This window comes from Myodes glareolus, chromosome 20, assembly GCF_982192425.1.
Source record: "Myodes glareolus chromosome 20, mMyoGla1.1, whole genome shotgun sequence".
In the NCBI taxonomy this organism is placed as follows: Eukaryota; Metazoa; Chordata; class Mammalia; order Rodentia; family Cricetidae; genus Myodes; species Myodes glareolus.
In genome coordinates this window covers 44,204,378-44,224,424 of record NC_142045.1, presented here as the reverse complement: position 1 = coordinate 44,224,424, position 20,047 = coordinate 44,204,378, and the positions used below count along the sequence as shown (strand labels likewise).

At 43.7% G+C, this 20,047-nt stretch overlaps 1 protein-coding gene across 1 annotated transcript in view; it reads left to right on the top strand.

Annotated features, from left to right (window-relative positions):
• The window catches only part of Fat4 (FAT atypical cadherin 4), a 136,411-nt gene that overhangs the window by 51,571 nt on the left and 64,793 nt on the right, over positions 1-20,047 (top strand). Inside the window, exons 2-4 of the mRNA XM_087899519.1 lie at positions 9,065-9,196; positions 14,826-15,087; positions 16,441-16,791. Coding sequence (XP_087755645.1) covers positions 9,065-9,196; positions 14,826-15,087; positions 16,441-16,791 — 745 coding nt within the window. The remainder of the gene's footprint in view (positions 1-9,064; positions 9,197-14,825; positions 15,088-16,440; positions 16,792-20,047) is intronic.

Genomic DNA, 20,047 nt, shown 5'->3' with positions numbered 1-20,047 from the left:
CTGTTCACCTTTGCCTCAGTATTGTTTCACGATGAAGAACCCCTGTACCTCACATGGTGACAGGAATGCCGTTCTGTGTCTCTGCATAGCTGTCGGTATGGCTGCTCTAGGTTGTCATTCAGGCAGGAAGCCCTGGCATGGGCTACAGATTTCTCATCTCTGACAGCCCCATGGAAAACACACCATCCTTTTCCTGGTACTAGGAGACTAACAGCGCTAGGACATTTCAAGCTTCTCCATTTATGACTACCCCCGCTATTCAAACTGAGTGTCGTAAACGAACTCCTAGTCAGCAGGCATTGGGAGAAAACAAGGTTAGTGGAGGGATACACAGTTATTTATGGAGAATGATGAAGACCTGGGGCCAGTCAACCAACAGTCAATCACCACTACTTCTGCCTGGAATACAAGCGTGGTATTTTCAGTTTTCAGTAGTGTACACACACTATTGTAGCTGTGTGCAATGTGTGTGTGTGTGTGTAAGGCTAGAGATCAACATTGGCTGCTCTTCCTTGAGTATTATCCACCCTTTGCCTTTTGTTTGGTCAGTCTCTCTCTGGCTGGAGCGCACCACACAGGCTAGCCTAGCTGGCCAGCAAGTCCCAAGGGCTCTGTCTCTACTTCCCAAGCTCTAGCATAGCAAGCAAACTCCAGGATGCCTGGCTTTTCTTTGCAAGGTTTCTAGGGCCAGAAGCCAGGGCCTTGCTTGCGAAGTAAGCCCTTCATAGGCTGAGCCGTTTCCCAGCCCCTTCAGTAGTCTGAGCAGACGTCATCTCTACTTTAGAATGTCTAGAGCCCCACTAAGCAAGGCAAAAGCGGTTCACGAATCTTGACAGAACTTTGTCATTTGTTCACTTTTTACTAAAATTTTCCTCTGATATGTGTCTCCCTCACTCAGGTCAATGTCTACCGAGAACATTCTAGAATGCCTTTGTAGGGTGCTTGTTTTGAAGAAACATAAAACTTTACTTAAGCCCCACATGCAAACCACACATCTTTTAATGCTTTCGTTTACTCTGTGTGCATTTCATGGCATGTGTAAGAATCCGGGCAAATGCAGAAATTATGCAGTTTTGATTTCAGGAGAAGCTGACGTGGTTCCGTTTCGTGGCCTTAGAACTCCTTATATGGCTCTGCCTTGAACGGTATTGAGAGCATTGCAGCCCCAGTTTCTTCTTATGTCACCACACACTTAGGGAGCTATGGAAAGCATGCTGCCTGCAGAGTGGACTGAATTGCTTTGTGCCTGCTCTCCTGGCCACCCTCCTCACCACTGGCAGCTCTCCAAGTCTGCCTGTTACCCACAAGTATTCCTTTCCTATGAGAAATGCATCAAAATTCCACTAACATATGCTCCTGACTGCTGGGAGAGTTTTAGTGGCGCGAGATTAGCATAATGGCTCTGGTTTGAGAAATTTAATTGGGCACGGTCACATCCGTGTTGGGTATATGAGTAACAAGCTGTGTCTTGAAGCTCTTTATGCGATCCCCAGTTTGCTTTTAAAAGTGAAACTAAAGAATCGAAAATGCACATGCTTCCTCGTTTCCTACTACTCAGGACCCACTGGCCTGGAGCAAGGCATCATTGTGTGAATCACGGGCAAGTGCCTGCAGCCACTGTAATTTCACTGAAGCTGGACCAAGGGTCAAATGCCGAAATGCTTTGTAGCCCAGCATCCCCACAGTAACTAACTACTAAATTAATTTTTCGCAAGTATTATACCTTCTAAATTATATTTCTTCTCACTACAGTGCTTCCTGGAAAACAGTGTATAGATGCACAGTTAACTATTCATTTTGTATATGCGTATGTGTGTTGTGTGAAAGTGTGTGTGCACATGTGTGTGTGTGGGGGGGTATGTTTGTGTGTGAATAGGCATGTGTGTGTGCCTGCCCATGTGTGTGCATGTCAGACAACTTTGGGTGTTGGGCCTCTGAAGTGAGTCACTCTTGCTGGGACTTTGTGCAAAGTCAAGGTTGGCTAACCAGGTAGTCACAGGGAGCCAACTGTCTCCCTCTCCACACACCCAAAGTTACAACTGCCCACCACCATGTCCAGGGTTTTCACAGAGGCCCTTGATTGATGTCAGGTCTTTCTCCTTATGAAAAGAATGTCAGTAACCAAGCCGTTTCCCCAGTCTCACAGGAGTCCCTCCAGCGGTGTGGTTTAAGGTGGGTCTTGCTCTATAGCCTGGCTTGATCCACTTTCTGAGCAGCAACTTGCCTGGGCCTCCCAGATGTGGGAACTGTGGTTCTGAACAGCCACACCTGGCTTTTTTATTTCTAAAGTGGGAAAAGATATCTCAGGGCAGGAAGGAACAGTTAGGCTGTTCTTACAGAGGACCTGAATTCCGTTCTCAGCAATGAACTCCTGTTCCAGGGAATCTAACGCCCTCTTCTGACCTCATTGAATGTACAAAATGCCTGTGCATACATACGGGTAGCACTCATACACTTAAAAAATAAAAGCAAACTAAATAAGTCTTAAGAAACAAGATGCCTAAATATGTAGATTTACTCTTTGGTGTCTCATGAGGCTTCAACATCTTCAGGTCCTGTAGCAGGTATCAGATCTCAAGAGTGTGGGGTGCACAAGGCAGAACATACTCTTCAGGTCCCCTTGGCTTTCCTCACAGCTCACACACAGCCCCTGCCAGGCTCTCGCGTGGCGGGATGAGAAGTCTTTCCTCCAACATCTGATTCCTCCCGTCAGAATTCCAGTGCCTTGATTCCAGTCCGTCATCTAAATGAGACACACACTCTTATCACCGCAGACTGTGGAATTAGGTCGGTTCTACATGATAAATAAATAAATACCTGAAAGTATTGCTCATAGGCTGAACATGACCCTGTGTGCCTCCACAGTCCAAACACCACGGGCCTGACATTTGGGCATTTAAGTGTAAGCTGTTCCTCGTTAAGACCTCCTCATAACTAAAATGTGAGTCACTCGCCAACTGTGATGGATGTTGGCTCTGCAGCACGGCTAACCGTTCAGAACACAGGGAAGGCTTCACCCAGACTCACGGCGACAGAATTCCCAGTGGTCACCCCATATAGGGAGAGGACCGAAGAACAAAATCAAATCAGCCGGGTGGACCCTGGCACCAGCCTTCGCAGCTGCATCATTTTCGTTTTTAAGAAATGAAAGCACGCAGAGCCCAAAGCCACACGTTAGCCGTGTAGACAGGGCGGGCTTCTGCTACACTCCTGACCAGATTTAAGTCTCTGTTTGAAACTGGAGTCAGCCATGGGTTCTACTGATGAAGTTCTCTGGTTAGTTCATCTACAACCAAAAACCCAAACACAACTAAAGCCAAATGCCAGCATTCTGGCTGGTAATTAGCACCTGGGGGTGGGAGAGGGGTTTTACAGCAAATGTAGACTTTCATATAAATTTAATAAATAAAGATTTGCTCCTGGGGACTCCCAGAGCATAATCAATGAGCTAATCACTTCGAACAAAATAAATCACACAGTATCTCGTTCTAGTCAGACTAGATTTAAATGAACACATTTAAATCTAAATTTGATTATCTACCCAGAGCAATGATTCTAATGAGTCACCCTGCTGTCTGTGGAATAAACCCAGCTCTCTAGCTTTCTGGTTAGATAGTCAGCTCCTTTGTCCCAGCAGTCTTGGCTTTCTGCACAGTTGAGTGCAGACATTTTTTGGGAAATGTAAAATCCGCATGACATCTCATGCCAGGCAGGAAAGGTGGTGTTTTCCTCTGCAGGGCCAAAGGAAGTGACCGATCAGACATGAGGACTGGACAGATCCTGGGGTGGGATGGGTTTCAAGTAGACCTGAAGACAAAAGATGGGTAGGAACTTAATATGGAAGAGGAGGTGGGACCTCTATATAGAAGAGGGGGTGGGGCCTCCACACAGAAGAGGGGGTGAGATCTTCATAAAGAAGAAGGGGTAATTCCATATAGAAGAGGGATTGGGACCTCCATATAGACGAGGGAGTGGGAGATTTCCAGCACCTACTTAACCCAATAAAATAAAAACTGTCTTCAGAGTAAGATTAGATTTTTTTCCTCGGCACGCACCCAGTCTACATGTCTACGACCTAGGTACCATTTAGCAAAGTGTCATGGCCTGCTGTAGGCCATGCTCACTGGAGGAGTCCCGTGTTACTTAGTTTGGCAGCCTCTGCCATGGTGCTGGGCCGCTTGGATTCCACATGCTCTTGCATGTGGGCTCTCCCTTCTGAACCAGTCACCGCGATGTTCGTCTCAAGCGCTGTGACTGTTTCAGTCATCATTATGAGCATGGTGTCAGGAAATTGTCACAGTGTATTTAAAGGCATCGAGAAGACATTTGATGGCCAGAGCGATGCCGATGCGCTAGGAAGGCAGCAGGACTGGGGCTAGTCTAGCCGTCACCGTAGAGAAGACAGCTTCGATCTGTATATCCCTTGGGCTCCAGCAAGAAGTCGCTGTTGCAGAAATATACAAATGGGTTTGCTTTACCCACGCGTCTCTGAAAGAAGGATGTGTTAGGAATGATTGGGCTGTAAATATGAATAAGACAGATTTGTCCTCTCCAGAATCTAGAAGTCACTATTTGGAGTGTTACTAACGGTTTGGGGAACTGGAGAGTCTCAGTGACAGGCTAAGTGTCTCTGCTCTAACAATCTAAAATACTTCAAAACACACAGTGCTTGGAGCATGGAAATGTTGCCACAAATGGAAAATTCCTCACTTGCCTCTGGGAAGCAGTCAAGACACAGGCGAACTGAAAATATGTCATAAAGTATATGTGTAGAGGGTACATATGAAACGAAGTGAGTGTGGCATTTAGACTTGAGTTTCTTGCTCCAAATATGTCATTTTAACCTTACAAATATCCCCAAATCTAGAAGCAGCTGCTGACCAGGAAACCGTTGACCCCAAGCCTTTTAGAATAAGCCTTGCTCAGTCTCTACCAACTTTAGGAACATGTGGATATGTGTAGGAGAAATAACCTCCTATTATTGACATATATTTTAGCAAAAAATATTCATTAAAAGTTGTACCTTTAGGTCTGGGGAGTCAGCTCCGAGGTGAAGGGCATATACTCCTCTTTTGAAGGGCCTGAGTTCAGCTCCCAGCACCCATGCTGAGTGGCTCACAACCGCCTGTAACTCCATCCCTAGCTCTGCAGGTACTGTATCTATGTGTGCATGCACATGAGTATGCACACACACACACACACACACACACAATTAAAAAACTTAAAAATTGTACTTTTATATAATCTTGATGTAATCCCTCAATATCTGTAGAGCTGGTAAATGTGAACTCTAGCTTTTATTTTTGATGCAATGCTTTTCACAATTTACATAATCCAAGTGTCTAGTAATACACATGGGATTTAATTCACGTGTCAGTTTCACAAAGATAAATTGGCAGAGATGCTTTATCTTATGCTTGTCACTCAGTAACTGCTCTTTCTGTCCTGACAGAGTGTGGTTTGCTATTTTATAGTTTGTGCACTTTCTAACTCTCCAACCAATTAGCTGTTAGCAATTTCTGAAGTGTTCAAAAGGAGATCAGCATTTTGCAAGAAAACATACGTTTCTGATTTTTAAAACCAATCAATTATACGTGTATCTACACTACAGCCTCATTCAAAATGCCCACCTTGCACTTGCTTCTGAGTGAGTAACTGAACTTGATGCAACCCAAAGAAAATCTGTCTGAATATCTTTCCACAATTTTCAGATGAAATATTCTCAAGATGGGAAACTGTGGATAAAATCCTCCCCTCTCCTTACTTTCCCTCTCTTCCCCTCTCCTCCTCTCTCCTCCCCTTCCCTCTTCTCTCCTCCTCACCTCTACTTCTCCCTCCCCTCCTTCCCCTTCTCTCCTCTCCCTTTCTCTCCTCTTCTCTCCTGCTGCCCTCCCTCCTTCTCTATTCTTTCTTTTTTGCTTTCTATCTTTATGCCTTCTTAACAAATTATCTCTTCATGTATCTCTTCATACATTAACTTCCCCAAACATAATTTTCATGTTACTTTTGATTAAGGACTTGCTTTGAGTGACAGGTTTCTGCCTTAACACCAAGGGCAGAGGCCAGTGGCCTTGGGCACATCACTGAGCCAGCTCAGCATTTCAGGCTTAGCGCTTGGTTGAGGAAAATTCAATGGACCCTGGCTTTGTGGCCTCTCATTGTTTTCCTTAGATAAACCACTTGACGTTTCAATGCCTTGGCTCACACTCTCCGTAAAATAAAGGAAGTGAACACGATGCTCCTCCAGATTTCTTAAATATTCGTACATTTTGTAGATGAATGGCTTTCTGAGCTTTCAGTCTTCTACACATCCTTGAAGCACAAAATATCCTCCCCCCCCACACACACATTGAGAATCATTTTGCAAAAGACTTTGAAACAGGCTTCATGATGTTTTAAGTGCATCAATTAGCTAACGGGCTTGTATATTTTAATAGTTGTAGCAAACTACTACGTATGCCACACATTGTTTTAGGTTGTGTGTGTGTGTGTGTGCGCATGTGTGCACCTGCATGAGTGCATGTGCTCTTGTTCACATACATGCACAGCCTTCACAGGAGTCAGGTGTGAGGTTGTGAAGGCTCCAGGCTTAGTAACGACCCAGAACGACGGCGCCTGTCAACTGCAAGTTGTAGAGAACAGTGTGTTACTATGAAAACCTGCGTGTACCCAACAAATGCAATGAGTGGTATTTGAAAAATAGATTCAAACTATAAATACATTTTCACACATGCACAAATTTTATTCTCTTCTGGAATCTGGACTGCTTTGCCTGTGATATGTTCACTCACTCCAACATATATCATCCAGCATCTGGGAGTCTGTCGAGTGCTGGGTCTGTGTCAGCCATGAACGTCACAGGAGAAAATAGGACACGGCACTGTTCCTTTAAGGGAAGAGGTGAAATGTGCTTACAGATGGATGTGCAAATTGAGACTTTAGGATCCTCTCTTCCCCTTTGGAAACATACTGTTGACATCTTGGGGCAGAGAAATTTGTCTCCCAACCCTGGGGATTTCTCTGAACTCCCCTTTCACATTTGGTGGCATCATTTCTCTCGGCGAGCACAGAGGAACTGGACTGGACTCCCTGGCTTGATTCCTATGTCACCCTCACCTGCTTTTATCTCCTGTCCGGATGAAGATGTGGAATGGTTTGTTTTGAACCATCATATAAAAGACAGAAATCAAACACTGAAAAATTTGCAAATATACCTCAAAGTACAATAAACACTTTAATTTGATTTTAAAAATTTAAAGACCTCTTTCTTTAAGAATCTGATCTTTTTTTTGTTTTTTAAGATGGAACAATAATTATTAGTGGTTTATCAAGAATGCTAAAATAGTTCATTAGATTCCAGAAAGAAGAGGGTGCGTGTTGAAAGTACTTTCTGTATTTCCCCTTCAAAGACAAACGGAGAGCCACTGTGGATCTGTCACTGGCAGCTAATTGTGCACTTAGGTGTCTGAGGAGATGTGTCTTTGGGTACAGGACCTGGTGTGCTGGAGTGAGGACACAAGTCCTGGTCCCCAGAAGTAAAGTGGGGCACTGTAGCCAGTCTGCCATCCTGGATTCCCCACAGCTAGATGAGAAATGGAGACAGGAGGACCCCCAGGAGAGCTAGCAAGCCTGGAATCTGCAGCGGTGAACAAGAGACCCTGTCTCAAACACAGTCAGGACCAACACCTGAAAATTTCAGCCACTGGAGAATGTTCATGGACGTGTGTGGGGTGTGTGTGTGTGTGTGTGTGTGTGTGTGTGTGTGTGTGTATGTATGGTATGTTTTGGAGCTTTCCTACATAGACATGATTCTGAGATGAGGGATGAAAGCCAAGAGAAACGAAGTGTTCAGGTTCAGTCAGGTGAGGGGCAGTCTCATTTGTTTGTAAACCCATGGTGTTTGAAAGCCTTCAGATGCCAGGTTGCCGCTACAGCTGCCATGGAATGCTGTTCAGAGGGAGGGTGTAGAGAGCCCTCTCTGGTGGACAGAGAAGCGGCAGCTTACTGCTGGCCTCTCTTGCCTTTGTCCCGGTGAGGCTGAACTGTTTCCTGGTGAGCAAATCTCTTCCACTAAAGGTGGAGAGAGACTCATAGCAATTATTAAGTATTAAATTATATATATATATATATATATATATATATATATATATATATATTGCCTTATCAATTGTTCACCCACTCATTTGTCTAATTTGTCTGGATTACCCCAACATTTTGGGTCAGAAAGTGTCATTGTGCCACCTTTCGCTCTCTCCAATTGGGATTCTGTGAAAACTGCATCCTTGCCGCCTAGCTGGATGATTTTCCTCCCTGACATAGCTTGTGACCTTTTCCGAGGCAGCCTTCACTGCCCTCACAGCTGTCTGCCCCCTTCTCAGAGCCTGTGAGCTTCACACCCCCAACTCAGCTGAGGAATGCAGGCTCTGAAGCTGCTGTTCAGGCTGTGCAGATCCTTACATCAGAAAACATCTCTTAGGCGGGGAAACTCATTCTACTGTGACCTTTCAAAGAAGCAGTTCATCCTAGTGATCTATGGAATGCAGCTTTTGAAGGGGAGGTTGGCCACTGCAAATAGGAGTCAAGATGGACCAGTATGTAGCTTTTGTGTCCCCAGAACAGAGGGTTGACATTACATAGAGAAATTTCAAATGTTTCTTTAAACAATGGGTGAATATCCTTCCTTGCTGCAGGCTTTAGTTGCGACTGTGCAATTATTTCTGGCAAAAACTGTTTTTTTACCACCTTGCCAGTGTCAACTGGCATCATGGTTGCAAGATAGATGGTCTCTAGTTTTGGAAGACCTTTACAAGGGTGTCAGGGACAATGCTCAGGGTACATTTTCCAGTTTGAATACCATCGGGACCATTTAAAGACATTTACCATCAACAAGTTAGATTCTGTTTGATTGTCCTTATTGTTCCTATGAATATTTTATACCCTTCTTTGAAGGAGTCTGGCTTTTGGGGTGTTTTTGATTCCTTTTGGGAAGGACAGTTGCGTGGACTCCTCGTCTGCATTTGGGGTAAAGCCCTTATGTCTTGTTTTATTTCCTTTTTCTTTGTAGGTAGAAATAACGCTTCAAGATATCAATGATAACCCTCCAGTGTTTCCAACAGACACTCTGGATCTCACCGTGGAGGAGAACATCGGAGATGGCTCTAAGATTATGCAACTGACTGCCTTGGATGCTGATGAGGTAGCTCCTGTCTTTAGAATCTGTAATTACAGTGACTTACGGGATCAAGTGCATGCTGGGAGCTCTAATGTGCAATGATAAGGGTTATGAGTTCTGCGTTCTTTCCCAGAGAGCTTCTGTTCTAACCATGATGTAGGAATGGGATGTGCTCAGTCGGGAAACTGTATGTTTCACACACATGAAGACCCAAGTTCAAGCTCATAAAAGAGCTGTTTCAATGACACTAACTCTAAACCCAGCACTGGAGAAGCTGAGACAAGAGCACCTCTGGGGCAGGCTATCCAGCCCGTCTAGCCTATTTGGTGGGTCGCAGGTCTCAATGAGAGACTTTGGGATTGCAGAGATGGCTCCGCAGTCAAGAGCACTGGCCACTCTTGTAGGAGACACGGATTCAGTTCCCAGAACTCACCTTGGGTGGCTCACAGCTACCTGTAAACCAACTCAAGGAACTCTAACATACTCATTTGATCTGCATTGACACTGCATTCATGTGTACATACATACATACACACACACACACACCCCAGAGAGAATGAGTGTGTGTGTGTGTGTGTGTGTGTGTGTGTGAGAGAGAGAGAGAGAGAGAGAGAGAGAGAGAGAAACAAAGATAGAGACAGAGAGACACACAGAGAGAGAAAGACAGAGAGGGAGAGACAGAATTAAAAATTTAAAGTTGGACACCCGCTGAGAAACTTTTAAGTTGACCCCCTGACCCTCATATACACTGACACACACTCTTTTCTGATCAGTTATTTATCCTTTGCGTTTTAGATTTCTTGGCCAAATCACTTTAAAAAAAATAAAGACTTTGAAATTGGATCTTTATTTCTATTTGCTTTCAAAGCACCAAGGATCTATTTTTATTTTATTTGTAATTGGAAAAAACAAATAATTTAAAACAGACAATATTTAAAATGACCTAAAAACTTGATATTTTTAATGCTCATATATTTTTCATTTATTTATGCCTACATAAATTAAAAATTTGTAATATCTATTTAAGGCTGTCATGCAGAAAAGCTAATAGTTTTTCAATTTAATGTGATAAACAAATTTCATACCTTTTGACAAATGTTATTTTTTTTTTAAACTTTATTTTTATTATGTGCACATTGGTGTTTTGTCTGCATGGCTGTGGGAGGGTGCCAGATCCCCTGGAACTGGAATATAGACAGTTGTGAGCTGCCATGTGGGTGTTGGGAGTTGAACCTGAGTCCTCTGGAAGAGCAGTCAGTGCTCTTAACCCCTGAGCTATCTCTCCAGTCTTGACAAATGTTAAATTAGACACAATATACATTATCATTCTCTGTATTTTATGTGTAGACACACAACAGTCATGCTGCAAATGCCTGGGAGCTTATATAATTAATTTATATTTCACTACATAAAAACTCCTTGCTTGTTTTCTCCTTTCTTCTGAGCTAAGGGTTCAATTAACTGCTCTGATATTGAGTGGAAAGCTTTTCCAAACACCAGAACATCTTCCCATCATTCTTCAGCCAAGCCCAAACCAGAACAGACTTTCTCTCCTCAACCCTAGGAATTTTTTTAAAAACTATAATTAGTTTATAGTTTATAGATTTTTCTTTAACATTGTCAATAAGTAAGTAGAGCAAGATTGCATTTGGTGGTGCACAGCTTTAATCTGGAGGCAGAGGCAGGTGAATCTTTCTGGGTTGGAGGTCAGCCTGGTCTGTCTAGAGAATCCAGGATTATGCAGTGAGACCATGTTTCAAAAATGAAGAAAGAAAAAGGCAAATGAACAAAGAAATAACATATTAGGTAGTTCTAACAATCAATTTAGCAATATAATAGCCTAGTCATGATCAATTTCACAAGATTTAGTAAAAGGGAAGAGAACAAAACAAAATTTTAGAAAGCTGCAGTTTTCTTCTAGAAGACATTGATGTTTCTGTTAGTGTCTACTGTTTCATCCTGCACAGAGAAAGGTTAATACTGATTCCCAGGTCAGTGGTCACTGGCAGCTGAACCCCTGTACTATTGATTCTAGGTAACATCTGACATAGGCTAGCAAATCATTCCCTTTCTTAAAGCTCATCACAGATACAATGTGTTTAGTTGTATCATTTATGAAATTTCATGAGCTCCAATTTGAGTATAACATCAATACGAATATCGTGCAGTTGATGTAAGATAATCAGTCCTGATTGATGGTAATTGCAATTGGGAAAGAGAAATAAAGATTCATTTGTTAGAAATGTTTTGTTCCTGCCACCTCAGAAGATTTAAGCAAGAGCTATGCTAACTTTAATAAATATTTTAGTGGTACGAAGGCTGACTCTGTGGGATATTATGATTGATGTGGGATTGCTCTACCCAAATGATAGTGGATGGCAAATAAATCGTATGTGGAAGTTTGATTGCTTTCATCAGCATCCGACTCTCCCGAGAACCATCCCCCTGGGACTATGAGATCCATTGTTAACTGCTATCCTGAGATGATCATACTTACACTTCCTCTTCTAGAGCACAGCCTATTGACCTGCGTGCCTTGCTGTACGTATGGCATGCTCCGCGTGTGCCCTTGCTGTTCTTGAGAGTGCAGAGTGCCCGCTGTTCACTCTCAACTGCCTTCAAGCTCCTCTTGAAGGTGTAGTCACAGTGACATTTGAGGATGAATGGGAGATTCCTTATGTCACCAATTTAACCTGTAAAACAGCCTTGTTTAGCAGGTAGTCACGTGATTCCAATTATGCATACAAGGGAGGCTAGGCAAAGAGAGACCCAGTATGTGGCCCAATGAGACACAAAAATGCTAGAGCAGGGATCATCCTGTGTCATGGATCCCCAAGAATGGCACTCCAACCTGTGCGGTGTGCACTTAGCCCTTCTGTCACAGGCACACAGCTAGGAATTTACAACTCTGACAGCTCGTGAGTTCCAAAGGATGGCAGTGTGTCTATGAGACACTGCTGTGAAGTCAGTGCCTCCACTGGCAAATTAGCGTGGCCTTTAACTCTGCGCAATCTCTTTATGTTTGAACTTTGCTAGTTTGCTTGGACCTCTGCATTAACATTAGGCAGCCATGCATCTGACCCTCCCCTCAGGCCCCTCCTCACTTTCTATCCCTCGTAGCTCTTGACACTCTGCTCTTGAATGGCAGATGCTCAGTCTTGGTCTTGACCTTCTTCCTCGTGTACTCTGATTTAAATTCTCACCTTTTGGGACTTCTACCTCCTACCATGATCCTCTTAGATGCCATTCACCATCTCTGATTGCCAGATGACCATTTCTGTGAAGCTGTCCTTGGTCACCAGCTCACTTTGCCCAGTTTTGGGGTAAAGGAGCGCCAATCTCGTTGCAGCATCTCCCCACTGTGGGCCATCTCGCTGTGTCTACAGCATGCTCATGTCTGCATCCCCAGCTCTCTCTTTTTCTACCTGTCTGTCTATCAACTCATGCTTCTAGGTGGAACAGAATTAGAATCCAAGCCGATGGAATTCAAGCCAGTCTGTGCTACATTTGAAATTTTCCAAAATCTAACCTAACTTTTTTTTTTTTTTTTGGATCAAAACCATTTGTTGACAATAAAAACTCTCCAAGCTCTTCCAATGGCCTCATTCACTCTCCCCCTCTGTGGACGTTTGTTTACACTCAAAATGTTTTGCTCACTCTAGGATACTCAATACCATTGTCCTCTTTCCATTGTATCTTCCCCCAGAGCGACCCACACAGCCCTACTCTCCTGGCTATTCTATTATCCAAAGACTTTCCATTTAGCACTTGGTGTTTAATTACCATTGCAGTACAGCGCTGGGGGAACATGAACCGAGTCTGACTGGAGGAGCTTTGGGATGGAAACGGATGTATGCCAGCTAGATCTCCATCAGTGTTTTCCTCCCTCAGAACGGGCGGAACTAGCGATTCCTCATCACCTTCCCAGCCCTGGGAAGCAGCGCTGTACTTCAGTTCCTTGAGCGTGATAGTTTCAGATGGTTCATCCTCCGTGAGTGGTGTCTTTACACTCTCATGCGGGAAAAGATTTTCCTTTCCAGAACTGCGGTCACGGACGTGTGTAGACCACACCCCCTTTCTGGTCATCCACTGATGGGGTAGTTCATCTCCTAACCTTGACTGAGGCAAACAGTCTTCTCTTGAAATACTAATAGCAGGAGTAGAAATGATGAATCCCTTTTCATGCTTGTGTGTGTGTATGAGTGTATGTGTGTGTGTGTGTGTGTGTGTATGTGTGTGTGTGTGTATGAGTGTGTGTGTGTTAAGACCCTTCCTATTGTTTCCATTGCATTCCCCCTACACAGGGTGAGGTTCTTAGTTCCCCAATTTCTTGACATGCGTTGCCTCTTCGGGTGTTCTGACGTATCTGCCCTATTAGGTCCGAGGTGGCACATCTGTGCAGTTTTGTCCCTCCACGGCAGTGCCACTGCACACGTTTTCCACAGCTGCAGCCTTTCCCCACGTCCTTGGAGAGGTGATTGGTTACCTGAGTCCATAGTCATCTTTTATTTCAGGAACCGACCTGCTGTCATGTGTAGACCATCTCTTGCTCTCCCGACTGCCCATCCCGTCACAGTGCGGAAGCTCATCCCTTTGGTGTCGCCTCACTTACCTCCTTGTGGTCTTGTCACCCATATTTTCAGTGTCTCCAAGAGCACTGCCATCAGGAGGAGAGCCTTCTGCATCTGGGCTAGGAGACTTAGAATCTCAGGTCTTATGTGGAGGAGCTCACCTACCAAGTGTTGACTTTTGAGTTCAGAGTGAGATATGATCCCTGTTCTTTTTTTTTTGTTTGTTTGTTTGCCATGTGATAATCGGTTTTCCCAACACCACTTTCTGAATAGTTTATTCTTCCCAATTGTATAAAGGTCAGTTGACTATCCCGTGCATTTATTTCCAAGTTTTCTGCTCTGCTCTGTTATGGATGTGTCTGGAAATACAGCACAGGAGCTGTGGTTTCGATACAGTTTGAACTCAGGAGGGCTAGTGATTCCAGCTGTCTTCCTCAACATTGATTTGTCTTATCCAGCGCCTTTGCGTTTGGCTTCTAAGTGGGTGTTTAAATTGTGTTCTTTTCTGTTTTTTACTTATTCTTATTCATGTGTATGTTGTGAGCTTGTGTGAGTGTATGCACACTACATGCATGTAGGAGTTTATGGAGGTCAGAAGAGGGCATCAGATCCCCTGGAACCGGAGTTACAGGTTTTTGTGAGCCTCAATGTGGGTGCTGGGAGTGGAACCTGGGTCCTCTGTAAGAGCAGTCAGTGCTCTTAACTGATGAGCCTTCTCCCCAGTCCTCTGTGTTCTTTTCTGTTTCTATAAGAAAAACATCACGGACATTTTGAAAGAGACTGTGTCCACCGTAGATTGCTGCGAACTGTCTGAACCTGGTAGCAATATTATGCGTTCCAATACACAACCTCGGATGAGTTTCTGGTCTTTATTTTATTGATGATTTTGACTTTTCAGGGCACAAGTCCTCCCCTTCTTGGTTAGGTTCATCTTTCCCACCTTCTAAAACTGTACACTGCACATACAAATCCATGTCACATGTTACACACAAAGCCTTTCTTTGCCAAAGTCACACTCACTGAAAACAGCGAGAAACAATGCTCTTGATCCAGCAGTTCACATGCCTGGTCTTTTCCCTTAGGGTGCAAATGCTCTGGTTACATATGCACTCATCAGTGGGGCTGATGACAGCTTCCGGATTGACCCCGAATCTGGAGATCTCATAGCCACCAAGAGGCTGGACAGAGAGCACAGGTCCAAGTACTCATTGCTGGTTCGAGCAGATGATGGCCTTCAGTCCTCCGACATGAGGATCAATATCACCATCAGCGATGTGAATGACCACACCCCCAAGTTCTCCAGGCCCGTGTATTCTTTTGACATCCTGGAAGATACAACCCCTGGTAGGTGACATGCTCTGAGAGGCATTTTGCAGGAACCACCTTTAACAGTACCGATAAACTCCTCTGGTTGCTCTAAGTAGTGGGCAGTGTTTAGTACATGTTTACCTCCAGTTACAAAATATATGCATTCCATTTCGTGATCTGTTGCCTAACATCTTTTGTGTAATCCCCAAGAAAATTCCTAATAACTTAGAGTTAGAGCAGATGAGGCAAGGTAAGTATGTGATTAATAACAGCAGACATTTCTGTTTCTGAATGTCCTCTGAATGTCCTCTGCCCCAGCGTTCACAGCAGCCAGCTCCGTTCTCTTCTCTGTTTTAAAAATGGGTACAACCAAAAAGAGTGTGAGAAAGGCTGTCGTTAGTGATTCTAGCCCACGCTGGCGATGTGACCAGCAGACTTAGTTCATTTCTTCTGCCATCTTTTTCCTGTGTAAAATGGAAACAATAATTGTTAAGATCATCAAAATGCCAATTACGAAGATAAACGTGAAGCTGGGTGTGATGGCTCACATCTGCAATCCTAGCGCTCAGGAAGTGAGGCAGGAAGAGGGTTGGGAATTAGAGGCCAGCCTTGACGACATTGTGCTACTGTCTTCAAAAATCAAAAATCAGCTAGGCATGGTAGCACATACCTTTAATTCCATCACTCGGGAAGCAGAGGCAAAAGCAGAGGCAGAGGCAGAGGGAGGCAGAAGCAGGGGCCGCCCCTGAATGTGGGACTAACCTTGTCTACAGAGAGAGTTTCAGGACAGCTGGGGCTACACAGAAAATTGGATAGAAGTGACCCCCTGGTAATCCCTCTCCCTGTCAGTTCCCCCTTCACTTCCTAAGATGATATGCGTAGTCCTTAATGAATTTCTCAGCACATTTATTTCCTGTATTAATTACAGCAGTGACCACTGGCTCCACAGGCTGCCAGCACCAGGACACACACATCATGTTGTTTGGAATCCCATTCCCCGGCTACCTTCCCCAGACGTTAGCTATGGGCTCCAATCATTATGCACTGACTTATGGATAAACGTATCACTTGGTAGCACTGGGTGGGAACAATGTCAGAAGTAAGATTACCTCTCTGATAACCCTATCGCTACAGGCTGAGTTTCATGGGGCGTCTGCCAAGGTCCCTGAGTTGTGGTTTAAGGGGATGGGCGTGTCAGTCTAGAAGTCAGCGGAATACCAAACTCCCTGTCTGACAGCAGCCATGGATTTAAAATACATGACCATAAAAACACATTCTTGATCAGTCTAAACTTTTAGAAATAACGCAGTACCCCTTGTTCCAAACTTTTAGAAGTAACACAATAGCCCTTGTTCCAGTAACTTTAGGCATGCTTTGACATTCCGGCAGGTTCTCTGGTGGCAGCAATTTTAGCAACAGATGACGACTCTGGCGTGAATGGGGAAATCACGTACGTGGTGGACGAAGATGACGGGGATGGTGTGTTCTTCCTGAACCCAGTCACTGGTGTCTTCAACTTGACTCGAGCCCTGGATTACGAGACGCAGCAATATTATATCATTACCGTCCGTGCTGAGGACGGTGGGGGACAGTTCAGCACCATCAGAGCTTACTTCAACATCCTTGATGTCAACGACAATCCGCCTGTCTTCAGCATGAGCACCTACAGCACATCCTTAATGGAAAATCTGCCTCTCGGATCCACTGTCCTTGTGTTTAACGTCAGTGACGCAGATGACGGTATGTCGTTTCTGTGGTGTGCTTACAGATTCCACTAAAATACAGGGTGTATCTGAATGAATCCAATGCCAATATTTTCTTATTAACTGTTTTATTTATTCGTATTTGTTCATGAATGATAATCTGTAAATATACATATAAAGGTAGCTATTTGAGTTTTGCTTTAACTGGAGGATTTTTAAAAAAATCAAGCAATTCGTAATATAATTTTTCATAACTATCACATGATTGATTATAAGTTTATGTAGTTAATAAATTATATCTTTAGGTTTCTTTCCTTAAATGTTTTAGCAGCATATCAGTTCAGTAACCTAGTGGTCAGAGATTGTGGTAGATAAATAGATATATGTGTGTGTACATATGCATGAAAATTTATTACTCAAAATTTTAAATTTAAGTTTTACATTTGTTGATTTGTTTCGTGTGTCTGGATGTGTGGATGCATGTGGCGTGGTGTGCATGTGTGTGGAGGTCAGAAGACAGCTTGCAGAAGTTGGGTCTCTTCTTCCACTGTGGGTGGGGGACTAGGGTCACCAGTCCTCCCAGGAAGCAGTGTTCTGAACTTGTCAAATAGCACTAACGGGGAATGGAGGACGGGAGGACACAGAGACTCAGGGCTCAGTCTGCAGTCGCCTGGCCTTGGTAGAGGTAAGACTTCTCCAGTGACTTATCTGCTTTGCTTTTCTGGTCTTCAGCTTAAATCCTAACATCTGTCTCTGAGTTTTTACTATTCGTGCTACACAGTTTACCCTGTTCAGCCATCTTGCCGGCCCATATGTTGCTTGGATTCAAAAGAGTAAAATTGCAAAGTAAAAAAGAGCAAAAAAAAAAGTCTTGAAGAAAAATATTTTCAAGTGAATAACTGAATTACATATTATTAGATTAAAAGTCTAATAATATTTTGGCAAGTATTTGTGCTTTCATTGACTGGAAAGGCTTGTTTACCTTACAGTATATAATGAAGTTAAGCATTTTGAAAGAGAGTCTTTTACTTTGTGTGTATGTGTTGTTGTTGCACAAGTGTGCAAGTGTTGCATATGTGGGTGTGGTACAATGTGAAAGTGTTGCACGTGTGGGTGTCGCACACGTGTGCAAGTGTTGCACAACTGCGCAAGTGTTGCATATGAGGATATCGCACAATTGTGCAAGTGTCCTCAGAGGCATTGGATCCTGGGCATTTGTGGGCTGCCTGAGATGGGGGCTAGAATCTGGAGTCAATCCTTACAAAGCTTACATCACCTTTGTATTACAAAAACATGAATATGGAGTATTGGCTACATCATGGACACATTCCTGAGTGAAGTTTTCTTGTGGATATGTTCAGAGTATATGTGTCCACGTGTGCATGTGTTTGTGTGGGTGCAGGTCTATGTGTGTTTGCAAGCATGGAGGACAGCGCTTAGCCTCTGGCTTCAGTCTGCAGCTGCTGTGCACCTTGTTTTGTGAAACAGAATCTCTCACTGGCTTGAAATTTGGCTTGTCTGTCTGGCCGTGGATTCCAAGATTCCATCTGTCTCTGGGTGACCAGCAGGGGACACAGAAGTGTGTACCACCATGCTGGCCATTTTTATGTTAGTTCTGGGGATCGAACACAGAGAGAGCTTTATGCTTGCAAGGCAAGCATCTTACTGCCAGAGTCATACCCGTGATCTTGGGGTCAGCTTTCCATGTTGAACGATTTTCTGCCTGGCGCCTATGTGGCTTATGGTCTATTGAGACCCAGTATATCTTCTGGAATAAATTTGATTTACCCTGAAAACATTAAATAGAAAGATATGTGAAAACAGTGAAAAGATACTGGTGTACGTAATTTTTCAAAACGTTTCAAAATGACTCCCGTGCGGTCACAAATCATTTCTCACCCCCCCTCTCTCTTAAGGGTGTTTCCCCTGTTTAATTGTGCTGGTTAGAACTGTGAAGGTTTCGAGCCCCTTTTAGCCATTGTTCAGCCTGAATGCTTTTATCAGAGTCATTTCCTGGACCTTGACTTAAAATAGAGGACAGAGTTCTTACTCCTTCTGGGTTCAGAGGCTGATGATAAGGGAGACTTTGTTTGTAAGAACCCAGCACACTCACAGGGAGCACTTCCTGTGTGTCTGTGAGCTTTCTTAGCTCAATTTCTGCACTCAATTGAGCAGGTTCTACTTGGCCTCTGCTCAGAAAGTTCCCGAGTGGGAACACTGCCATCTTTGACAGAAATAAAGTCCTAGGAGAGGGACTTTATCAATTTGTGTCACCTGTGTCCACAGTCAGCATTTAAACTTTAACCCTTTCGGTTACCTAATCTCTTCAGTAAGGCAAATCTTACTTTGTTGACAATACGCAAGCCACAGTTCTATTAATATCAGTCTGTCTATGACTATAGTTAGCAAGTTTTATATGGGACAAAGGTTATAGGTTAAAATATTATGACAATACTTACCATTCTGGAAACCGCACACACTTGAGCCATCGTGGTCATTAGAGGATGTTTGGGTAGTGACACAAATGTCACCTTTTCAGAATGATTGTGCCCATTTATCTTGGGTGTACGACTGAATGAGGGCCCACCTGCATAGTCTAATTCGCTGATGACCTCGTCCAAAGTGTTCTGTGAAGATGAGGGGTAGTCCTGTCAGTACTGTGTGTCTTTGCCATGTATCAGGCAAGCAAATATTAGCCCCTCACATAGAGAAGACAAAATTTACAGATTGTGGCTAAGTGCACACATTCATAATCCAGCTAAGATTCTAGTTTCAGAATGTGTTTCATTACTTATATTTTATGTATTTACATAAGACTCTACAGTTCTTGGGAATAAAATATACAGCAAATGCCAATATCGTATGTCCACAATCAAATATACACATATGTTCATCTGCACCTGTCTCCCCGTGACACAGACACACGTACACACCTCCCTAATTCTCAAGAATATTCATAGAACCACGTGACTTCTAGCAGGCTGAACTTGAATGCTTGGAAAAACAACCCACAACCAGTATAGTTATCTGCTCGACTGTAAAATCCCCTAAATATAAATCTTAGCATTTTATTCAAAACTAAGACCAAGTATGTATTTGCCTTCTTACTGTTCAGACATGTGATGCAAAGATCAGGGGAAAATCGTGAGATCTTTGAAATTTTCCTGACAGGGCCAGTGTTGAGGTGGCTCTGAGACCTTCTGGGGCCAAGTGCATTTCCTAGTATAGACTAGGTTCAAAGCCTAGGTTACTTGATGAATTAGACTCTTTGGAGGGAAACAGCCCTTCTTAAA